This window comes from Lytechinus pictus, chromosome 17, assembly GCF_037042905.1.
Source record: "Lytechinus pictus isolate F3 Inbred chromosome 17, Lp3.0, whole genome shotgun sequence".
Lineage (NCBI taxonomy): Eukaryota > Metazoa > Echinodermata > Echinoidea > Temnopleuroida > Toxopneustidae > Lytechinus > Lytechinus pictus.
In genome coordinates, this window is record NC_087261.1 from 14,528,543 (window position 1) to 14,540,567 (window position 12,025).

A 12,025-nucleotide genomic window follows, 5' to 3' on the forward strand; every position below is an offset into this window, starting at 1 on the left:
TTATTAGTTTCACCCACACTTGGGTGATTTACAATAATATTCAAATGAATGCACAGTGTTCCATGGGAAAATGATGCATATAGAGTTTTAGGTAACAATGTTGAATTTAAACCCATAGAAAATTGCGTAATTCATATGGTTTGATGATTCTCATAATTTGTCAGAAGTGAAAAATAAGGAATTCCATGGATAGAATGAAAATGTTGGGATAACCATCCCATACAAATTTTTTTTTTTTTTGGGGGGGGTCATTTTGTTAAAAAAACTTGATCCTATTCTACAAAAACTTTTTAACATGAACATGATGAAGGTTAAGTCTCCTCAAGAATTTGACAAGCAGGAATAAGAAAATTTGATAAAAGAAAAGATCCTCAAATTGGCAAACATGCTTCAAAGTCCAAAAACAATCAATATTTGCAACTTTTGGAATTTACCTCTTCTACACCACATACATAATGTATTTCATTATAGATTATAACAATAATCATGTTTACATGTGATATAAATACTGTTGGGTTTTGATTTCAATGTTGATTAATCGGGAAGAAGGGGGGAAGGGCCCGGAGGGGTACTGCCACTACAACATTCATGCTCATCCTCAAAGACACTTAAAAGGGGTTGCTTTTCACAGCCGGGCAGGGAAAAAATTACATGGGGGCTGGCACGATTTAGCCCCCAAAATGCTCAAAAGAGCACAGGAAATTCCCATTCATCGAAATGTGAAAGCTTACCCAATGTTGGAGATATAGGCAGTAATTTGTGAAAAGTATCCCCCGATAATTTTTTTTTTGCCTGCAGCTGGGTGATGTATGCATGTGCATTCAGGGAAATGAATACAAAATAAAATGAGAAGATCAGGGAAAACAGTATACTTTTCAATCCTATCATGATTTGAGGCATATTTGGGGTAGGAAACCATGACAACATGTGCTTAGGGTACTTTGAGATTGAAGGAAGGATGAATTCTTGCTCAGAGACAATGTATGGAAATGGCATTCACCTTGTAAAAGCAGTCGGTGCCCCCCCCCCCCCTCTCCTGGGGACTTATCATAGCCAATTACCAATGAGATCAAGAATTTCATCACTCATGAGACATGATTTCTTCTGAGAAGCATTCATCATTGTAATATGTACATGAACATACTATGCAATGGTTTATTAACAGACACATTGAAGATACAGGCATAAATGCAATATGATTCATATTTTATGAAAAGCATCAGATCAGAACCATTATGGCACGTATTCTCAAACGAGGTTTCGATTGTAACATGGAGCATGCAGATTTTTAAGATTATTATGCTTATTTCATCGCGTACACAAAGTTAAATCCAATTAAATGCGCACTTTCGACAAAGTGCGCTTAAAATGAAGCATGTTAATGAAATAAATCTGCATAGTCCATAGTTTTGTACTATGGTACAATTAAAACCTCTTTTGAGAATATGGGTTTATGGGTTATTATCATGCCCCAAGATTCATCCGTTTTCAGACACTTGAGTGACTTGCCCATTATAATGAGCTTATCAGTACACTTTGAGAATTTTTTTTTTTTAATCTATGTATATAATTTGAGAATTATCTTAGAAACAGAGACTTTGTGACCTGAAACCTATGTCACATGATCAACTAATACTTGACTAAGATTCAAGAAATGACTCCTTACACTAGCTGCCAAAGTTATGTTTCGGCATAAACAACCTTGGTAATGACTTCATGTTGACGATGCCATTGACATCGGAAAACCTGCATATTTGTCTTGCTTCTGCTATGCAGGCGAAAGAAAACTGAAATGGCCCTTACATCAAGTCACAATAACTGTTCAATTGTTTTATCAAAAGGTAGTACGTATCAAGACTGCCCGATGCATGTTAGAACTTGTCATACAAGACAGTCCTCTATTAACTGCCTTCCTCGCAATCATGAGTGTATTCATAATACACAGATAACACATATTCACACATATTCTCTTAACAAAAAAATAACGGTATTTGATACCTTGTTTTCAACAAAAACAAAAAAATTCAAATGCAATGTGATATTTTTCAGACAAAATGTTTAAAGTTGAAAATCTGATGAGGTTGGCTGTGCATTATTTCCATTATGCCTAGACCGGTCTGGTACTATTGTAAATATCAAGATAAGGAAATAACTGTTTTCCCCATTGAATTTTTAAACACTAATCATGGTATAACTATAAATCCATGAATGTTATGATTCATCCAGTAAAATTGAAGTGCTGGTGCTTCATTCGCCTGCTGAAGCCAATAGTGGTTGGTGAAACGTCGCAACTACAGACAATTGTGAGTTTCTACTTTACAATTTTCACAAATTCCAGTAAAAGATTCATAATTGAATAATACCAATCATGGTATATTTTGAACGTTTTTAAACTCTAATAAAGTTTTCTTTAGAAGCATTAATGAAGTTCTTGAAGAAAAACTCAAGAAATAAATACAGATTTCAGTCACTTCATCAGGATCCACAACACCATTTTATAACAATCAATCTTTTTCACTATCTTTTTACAGACACTTGGAATATTAAAATTGCATAATATTTTTAATAGAAAAAAATATTACATCATCCATAATTCATTGCAATTCCTGATGAAATGCATCAAACTGTTTCATCAAAATAATACAAAACTTAGAAGTATCATATTCTTGTTGCTCTTCATCTGGCTTTGATGAAACTTGAAGTGGTTTGCCTTTTCAATTTTACTCTATTAATTCCAATAATATCATTTTTGTCCAGGATTAATAATTCAATAAAGAAACAATTTAAATTGGTATTGAAAAAAACTTTCAATGATTTAAACAGAGCCAGATGAAATGATTACCATAAAAAAATACAAAAAATTACATAATACAAATAATATTTCCATAAACTATGTCAGTAAACTAACTTGCTTGGTCTGGAGATTGGAGACTATCTAATCTGATGTTGGACGTTGTCATGTAGATCTGTTTTATGATCTTTAGGATTGGCTTGTGCTTCATAACTCACCAGCAAAATACCCTGCCTTGGGGCCTAAAATAAATCAAATACAATTGAGTAATAATTAGGTCATCATTAACTGTCATAATTCGAATTAGGACTAATTCGAATTGGTAAATTGTTGAATGTATGAATTAGGTACATGTAGCATATAAGTTACAAACATGATGAAAGAAGACAATTTAAACTTTACAACAATATGTTTCTTATTACTTATCTCTGAGTTTTGGTATATGGGGGGTACTGTTTTATGCATCCGCCTAAGGCCAGTCAATATTCTTTTCTAATGTTAAAAGATAGGTGCTCATAAAAATGAAATAAAAATGATAATACCAAATAATTCTAATAACATGCTTTATACAAAGTGTGCAAAAATTAATAGCTGAGAAGGAGTATAAATTACACAAAGCCAAGAAGCATAGAGTGTATGCAAGTAAAATAGGTATAATATGAAGGGCAAAAATATAATTACTGCAATAGACAAATAATAAGAATCATATGATTCAAATACAAAAGACCCAGGTATAAATGATAATGATGAAGTAGTAAAATGTGAAAATAAATTTAACAGCGATGTTATCATCATGAATATGACTTAAATTATCATTCTTATCTCAATCATACCTCACTAAATTCTCCTTTAAGACCGATGTAGTAGATCTTTGATGTGTCTGCTCCAAAGTTTTTTGAGAAGTGAATGGACAAGTGGTTGACATTGAAAAAGCGAGCGGCCCTGTAAAAAAAACCACACACACAAATGATAAAATGACTATGCCTACAATCTATCATTAACACAAATGTATGGTATTTTAAACAAGCCAATGAATAGATTACAGTCCATGATTATAATTTCCATTCCAATTTTTGACTTCTTATATCAGAGTCCTATAACATAAAGCTTAGCGACTGCTTGGGTGCTGATATTTACAAATGATCATACACAATAATCAATGCACTCAACCATAAAAATCAGACACTTGATCAATTGCTAGGCTTTATGTTATGGGATACGTGCTCATCTTCAGGAACAGATAAATATATTACAGGATGAATTAAATCAACTAGATTAGATTAAGAAATGTAATGAAATAGATGATGTGAAGTACAGAGGGGGTGGCAATATATACCGTCTCCTGGGGAGCGTTTCATGGAAAGTTTTGTCAGTGATTTTCATCGACTAATTTGTTCTCAGCCAATCAGAAGCAAGGATTTGCATAACCCACAGCAAGTGAAAGTCACTATTGGTTTCATGAAGTAGTCCTCCAATATTTGTTTTTATCAATCCTGTGAAGCCTGGCATTGTAAAATGTCTCCTTTCTCTAAAATTGACTTGGTTATGCTACAGTATTTCCAATGGCACTACAAGTGGAAGACAAGACAGTCAAAGCGCGTACTGAAACTTTGGAAAGAGTGCCCTACAGCATTGGGTAAGTACAAATTCATGTATTGCCATTTTGGGGTGTGTGTAGAACATATTTGGGAAATGATTGAGGGGTGAAGAGGCGATTTTGACAATAAAAGATTTTTTTCTTGAAAAGAAATCTCAATGAAATTAGAGATGAATATATCTCAGAGGTTTCCGGGTAAGGGGAGGTGGAATTATTCCCAAGCACCGCACTTTTGCCATTTCCCTACCCCCTCTCATTTTCCCCATATGCTTGATATACAGCCACGTGCCGATGTGCGAAGGTTTTCTCCCCAAACGCTAGTGGGTGCCCTTCCAAATGAACGGAATTGAGCGTTTCAAAAAATTGCCGAAGTGTCCAGTCTTCCCCTGGAATTGTCTTTGCTATTTCTCACTAAATTTTGTGCATTGAATGTTGATGGTCTTATAGCAAACTCTTTGTACCACCTATAACAGGTAAGCATTTCACACACACACAAAAATTATATAATTTTCACTGACTCACAAGTTTGCTTTTAGCCAATCAGATGCATGGACCTGTAGTAGCTTATAACAATAGTCAGTGAAATAATTCTTTGAAACCAAACTTGTTACAAATTATTGAATTCGAAGAAATTCATTAGTTGTCTCACGATGGATCAAACGTTAGCATTCTAACGTTTGATCAATCGTGAGACAACCAATTTATTTCTTCAACTTCATCTATCGCCACGATGAACCTCTTCCACAACAATGAAATTATTTTTGGTGAATACCATACTTACTTCGTGGCATACTCTAGATCTCCAGTAGAGTCTCTGTGCATTTCAAACATTTGATCAGGCTCAGACTGGACATCATCAAACGTCATGTGAGGTTGATTCTTAAACCTGTACAGAATAAGCGTAACATAAACAATAAACCTCATCAAAAAACAATTTAGCAAAGTGAAAAAAACATGAAGCTATACTGTATAATACAATATCAATTCAATGCACTTTCACTGACTTTTAAAAAATATACGTATTCATCACCCCCTACCCCAGGCATTAAAATGTATGTGAAATCAATTCATGTTCTGTTTTACTTTACCTATAAACTAGAAATCAATCTAAAGAATATTTGTGAGGGTTTCTATAAATGCTAATATTAATATCAATTGGCTGGATTAACTGAACATGTTTGCATTCAAATTTATACAAGATAGTGCGCTTCATAATGAGATTCATAAAATTTAAAGAGTTAATCTTGCTGGTAAGAGCAAACTCCTTGGCTGAAAAAAAGAAAAGAAAAGAAAACTCACAGCCTCATTTCAGATGGATGGCTATCATCTTCTCCTCCAATAACAATGACACCCTTCAGCTTGACATTGCCAGTGAATCTAAAATAAAAGACATACATCATCTTCATTTCAGATCACAACAATCATATGAATTAATTTACAGTAACAAATTTGTACAACCAAAATAGTGTTTGGTAATAATAATAGTAATAATAACATGTTCCATTTTTATGACGCAGAATCTACTACAATTGCATGTACTCTACTGCGCTTGATACTTAGTATCATATTATTACCCCAGCTGTAGCTAAGCCGCCATATTAATAGACGCTAAAGCATTCAAGGAATAAATCCCACTGGGTACCCATTCACCTCACCTGGGTCAAGTGCAGCACAATGTGGGTAAATTTCTTGCTGAAGGAAAACAGGCCATGGTTTGGATTCGAACCCACGTCCATCTGATTGAAAGACGCGAGTCGTAACCACTAGACCACGACGCCCCCATAATGGTTGGAATCCAAAACAAAGTGACTGACATCACTGACCATCAAGATGAATGCAGCCTTAAAGGGAAATGGCTGCAGTATGTTACTGAGGATTCTGCAGTTTAAACAGTCCTTCTCAGGGCCATCACATGAACATGTAGTTTATTTCTGTCATCTTTTTGTAAAAGATTTGACTTTCACCTCTTTAGATTCTCAATTGATTTTCTGAAAATTTGTGATGCAGGCTAGAGGAATCACAAATCTCAAGATGGCTTACATCACCCTAAGAAATAGGGGTGCACATGTTATTGCCTGACATTACAGCATACATACACCATCTTGTGTTTAATAGCTTTAAAAGATTAAGTAAATAGTAGCGTCACCAACGTCAGAGGAGATTTTTCACTGAAATTGTGCTCGCTCATTTTCATGAGGCCAATGGGGATTGTATTCAATCACATGGTACACTTTGAACCCAATCAGTGGTGCTGCTTTTTATTATCATCCTAATGTGAAGTATATGCCCAAATCATTTTTTTCTATTTATGTAATGTGAAGTATATACCCAAACCATTTTTTTTTCTAATTATTATGTTTATGTTGTAAACATTATGGATTGTTTTATATATTGCAAACAATGTAAATAATTTTTGATAATGTATTGTGAACGCAGAAATAAAATAAAACAAACAAACAAACAAACAAACAGAATGGTGGATAAAATCATGAAAATTGATCATCATAGTAAATTCATTTTTTATCTTCAAATGAAAAATAAGAAGAAAAGAGGTGAAATGCTATAGCTATAGGAATAAATATGGAAATTAAACTGCAAAAATCAAATAAAACTTACGGAATATTGAAAAGAAGTTCTTCATCATCGTCACTCTCAACAAACTAGAATCAGAAAAAGGTTGGAAAAAATCTGAAATCATTAACACACAAAATTTTTTTAATATGATCACATCTTTCTGCTTCATTCTATTTCTAATTTCTATATCTAATCAATTTTGAGCATGGTAAAAAAAAGACATTAACAGCAATATGTATCAGTATACTAGCAAATTATTTTTCGATGAAATAATAAATATTTACCCAGTAATACGGTACTACTATAGGTCTAACGTCCACGTTAAAGAAATGGTTTTAACGGTCTGAATAAGTGCCAATCAAAGATTTATCAGTATCACTACACTACTAGTATCATATCTATTCTAGATCTACTCCACTCATGATTAGAATTAAAATTCTTGTTTTCAGAAATAAAGAAGGGTGTTAATCACTGTCTTAATGATCGATCTTCTTCTTTGCGATTTTCACGTTGGACTTAACTTGGAGGCCATTTCATTTAGCGGCGCATGCAATTTTTATGCACACATGTTTTAAAATATCTTTCACAATTTTGTGAAGAACTTCTTTTCACAATTTTGTGAAAGAGCCATTCAAATTACACGGGAACTAAATCTCCGAGTTTATAACATATGTGTTGCGCGATGTTTGTGATCTGTCACACCGTCACTATGCACAGCACAAATATTATTGTGAGTGGGACTGGGACAAAGTTACCTTGGAAAAATCGAGCCGCTCGTCCCATGGTTTAAAAACCAGCTTCCCGGATCCGTCCTTCAATTCATTCAGACACTCTAATCTTTCTGTATTAATTTTCGTGTAAAGGGAGAATAAGGCTCCTCTGTCAGGGCTATCATGATCGTGGTCATGTCCTCCGCATCCATGACTGTGTCCGTGAGACATCGTGAACTTGAACTTTGAAGAGACTACGGTACCCGGTACGGTAGCTAGTATAGCTAGTACTAGTAGTATTACTGCGCTAGTGTGTATGCGCGACGTCTGGAAATGTGTCTGGTGCGCGAGAATTGGCCGTCAAAACATTGACATATTTAAACAAAGGCACTTTCGGTCCGCTCGATCTACAAAACAGGCCCATGGGCCCATTGACATAATAGAGATACGTATTTGATTGACATTCACTCGTTTTGCATTTTTCGTTTAGAAAAGGTTTCAGATATTCGCGTACAGATGGAGGGGGAGGGAGTGGAGGCTTGGGGCGCTTGCCCCCCCCCCCCCATTTTTATTTTTCACGACCAAGAAAAAAAAAACAAGAGAAAATATTCGGGGGGGGGGGGTGATAAATTGCTGTTTCACTTGACAATGAGGGGGGGGGGGAATAGAATATATCATATTTCATGCACATAATAAAATGCAAAATAAATAGTGAATGGATGATGTCATCAGTCCCCTCATTTGCATACTAACCAGGATGTGCATAATATAACTGTTTTGTGAAATTAAGCGAAACTTTAAAATGTCATAACTTTTTCATTTTACATCGATCCGATTTTGATTAAATTTTCAGTACCTTTTTATGCTTGTTAGATTTGTCTCTTTTTCTTCAAATCAACTTTTTGTTGGGGTAGACTTGTCCTTTAAATAAATAGAGTAAAATTCACAAAGCAAAATGCTGAAAAATTGATCAAAATTGGATAACAGATCTAACGAAGTTATTGAATTTTAAACATTTTCATTATTCTGGTGAAACAGTTCTAGTATATATAGGCATGTCTTCATGAATATTCATTAGGTGGGCTGATGATGTCACACCCCCACTTCCCTTTTTACTATGTTATTACATGAAATCAAAATTGCTTCATTTTTGTTTATAAATGTGTAAATGATGTGTCTCCATTATGAAATAACTAATGCACTTAATCACTTGTCAATCCAATTGTTTTAATTCCTGGTAGAAAGATTTTTAGTAAACCTACTTTCATATAATAAAATACAAAAGAACAACTGGGGATATGACACCATCGGCCCGTCTAAGGAATATTCATGAAGACATGCCTAGAACTGTTTTACCGGAATAATGCAAATCTTTCAAATTTTGTTATTTGTTATCCGATTTGAGCAAATTTTCAGATTTTGTTTTGTGAATTTTACTCTATTTCTTGAGATGTAAATATCCTCAGCCCGGAGCATCCCTTTAAAAACATTTCCACTGTTTCCAGTCGGAGTGACAATAGGCCCTATTCGAGGAAATTGTTTGAGATCAATATAGGAGGGTAATAACGTTTCCAAAAATTTCAAAAATATTATTTGATAATGAGTTACCTGGTAAAGAAAATTCATCATAAACATTTCACTTTTTTAGAACAACCCCTCCCCACACACACACCCACATACAATATTTACTTGAATCGCCTTCTAAGTTCTTTTAAGTGATATTTCGTGTGTTTTTCCACCTAAGAATATATTTTTGTAATATGGCATTCATAGCTCACCATCATACTGTAAAATGATTTTAGTGAATTTTCCAACAACGAAATTTGGACCTTTAAAATATTCCAAATATTTTAAAAATATGAATTTACTCACCTCAGCTGGAAATTTTCGTCAAAACTCACAGAAAAGGTTGGTTAACATGACCTATCAATTGTTAATTGGTTTGAAAAAATGCATGAGAAACAAATGGAGATTATTTCTCTTAACCAACAGTTCATTGGTTCATACGTAATATGTTAACCCCCCCCCCCCCTTGTATATAGGCTTAGTGCCGCTGCCCACTTTATCGATGCTGGATATGCTGGAAGTCTTCCACTAATGCGGTGACCGCCTCCCCTAACGAAAGTTTCGGGGGGGGGGTGTCCCCTCTGTGTCGTCTTCAAAGTTTTTTTCTCACTTTTTTCAAACTATTTTTGATAGATTTTGTATTTGCCGACCGATGAGTAAAGCTATCCAAAATTCAAAACTTGGTAAAAGTCCAGGTCCAGATGGTTTAACGTTTGAATTTTTCAAATGTTTTTGGGATCATTTAAAAAACTATATTATTAAATTTATTTAACCATTCGTTATCAGTTGGGAATTTATCAGTTAGCCAAAATAGAGCTGTTATTACACTTTTGCATAAAAAGGGACGAAAAGATATACTATCCAACTGGAGGCCTATCAGTCTTTTAAACACTGATTACAAAATACTGGCATCAGTTTTGGCAGATAGATTGAAACTAGTATTAAGTTCATGTATTTCGCTTGATCAAAATGCCTATACTTAAAAGGCCGTTTTATTGGAAACAATATAAGACTTATTGATGATGTGATAAATTATATGACAAAACATGAAAAATCAGGGGCTATTTTATTTTTGGACCTAGAAAAGGCCTTTGATAAAGTTAATAGGAATTTTCTTTATAGAGCCCTTGAGAAATTTAATTTAATTTTGGTAATAATTTCATAAGTTATATAAAAGCCTTATATGCTGATGCAGAGAGTTGTATAATGAATTTAAATTGGCAGTCAGTTTATTTCCCTCTAACTAGAGGAGTAAGACAAGGTTGTCCAGTGTCTGCCCTGTTATTTTTAGTAGTTGTAGAATTTTTATCAATTGATTTGAACAAGAATGATAACATTAAAGGTATTATTTTGACGAATAATGTAAACAATTCAGTTGAGATCAAGATAAGTCAATTCGCTGATGACACCACAGTATTTGTAGCGGATGAACTGTCTTTAAAAACTGTAATGGAAAGAGTCCAAAGGTTTTGCAAAGTTGCTGGACCATCGTTAAATGTTTCGAAAAGCTCGGGTTTTAGCTTTGGAAATTTTAACAGCAATCTTTTTCAAAAGGTTGATTGGAAAAGTGTGTTTATAAAAACTCTAGGGGTGTATTTCAGTAAAAATATGTTTGATGCTTATGAAAAAACTTGGAAAGAAAAAGTAACAAAAATTGAAAACCAAGTATTATTGTGGAAATGCCGATATTTAACATTTTTCGGAAAAGTTACTGTACTAAAATCTTTAATTCTTTCAAATATAACTTATTTAATGACTGTATTTCCCATGCTTGATCACATTAATACAAAAGTTGAACAAATCATATTTAAATTTATATGGAAAGGGCGTGATAAAATAAAAAGAAAAACAATGATTGGTAGAACTGAAAAAGGAGGAATACACATGCCTGATTTTGTTTTACAATGTAATGCCCTAAAAACAGTTTGGCTAAAAAATCTATTTGAAACCAAGGATCACAATTTTAGATGGAAGTTCCTTCCTGAACTACACCTCAATTACTTTGGACCGAATTCACTTGTTCTTAAAATGTCTTTTGAAAAAGAATGTCAAATGCCTGAAATGAAACAACTTCCATTATTTTATCGTCAATGTATAATTGCTTGGAAAATGTGTAATAACAAACCCTCTTTTGAGAATACAGGTGAAGATATTAGGCAACAGTTATTATGGGGTAATAAAAACATTTTGTATAAGAATAAGTGTTTGTTTTGGAAGCATTGGGTATGCTCAGACATTCTTGTTATTGGAGATATTGTTAACAACGATGGACTATTGGATATACTGTGTATTCATGCAAAATTAAAGAAAAAAGGAAATTATTTATGTGAATCGAAATTAATTTGGAGTTGTATACCAGAAAAATGGAAAAACATTTTGGTTAATGATAAACATTGCTCAAATCATTCAATTGTTAGCTACTTTCAATTGAAGGACCATGATCCTGTTTTACATATAAAACAAAGTAAACATTTATCTGTTAAACTTTCTAAAAGATTATACAATTTTCTTGTGGATAAAAAGTTTATAACCCCAAATGTTGAACAATATTGGTCACTTTATTTCAAAGAAAATTTGATTTGGAACAATATCTGGAAAGAAAAAGTTACTTTCATTGAAGAATTTCGTTTAGCTGAATTCAACTTTAAATTTTTGTATAAACTTTTGATGTCAAATGAATATTTGTTTCGATTTAAATTGGCAGAATCTCCACTCTGTTTTAAATGTAAAACTATTGAAAACTATTATCACTTATTTTATGATTGCCATTATTCTAGACTCTTTTGG

At 33.5% G+C, this 12,025-nt stretch overlaps 1 protein-coding gene across 1 annotated transcript; it reads right to left on the reverse strand.

The window, feature by feature from the left end:
* Positions 1–1,098: 1,098 nt before the first annotated feature.
* Positions 1,099–8,119, reverse strand: LOC129279907 (PITH domain-containing protein 1-like). The gene is made up of 6 exons (XM_064112064.1): positions 7,718–8,119; positions 7,005–7,048; positions 5,688–5,765; positions 5,170–5,274; positions 3,625–3,733; positions 1,099–3,033 (listed from the first exon to the last, which is right to left on the reverse strand). The coding sequence occupies exons 1-6, from the start codon at positions 7,901–7,903 to the stop codon at positions 2,932–2,934; spliced, it is 624 nt and encodes a 207-aa protein (XP_063968134.1). The 5' UTR covers positions 7,904–8,119; the 3' UTR covers positions 1,099–2,931.
* Between the last annotated feature and the right edge of the window lie 3,906 nt (positions 8,120–12,025).

Excerpts from the sequence above, each read along its gene's own strand:
- LOC129279907 (XM_064112064.1), bottom strand. The coding sequence starts at position 7,903 with ATGTCTCACGGACACAGTCATGGATGCGGAGGACATGACCACGATCAT. Across the intron at positions 7,049-7,717 it reads AGCGGCTCGATTTTTCCAAG|TTTGTTGAGAGTGACGATGA; the intron begins GTAACTTTGTCC and ends TTCTGATTCTAG. Across the intron at positions 3,734-5,169 it reads GATCTAGAGTATGCCACGAA|GGCCGCTCGCTTTTTCAATG; the intron begins GTAAGTATGGTA and ends TTTTTTTTACAG.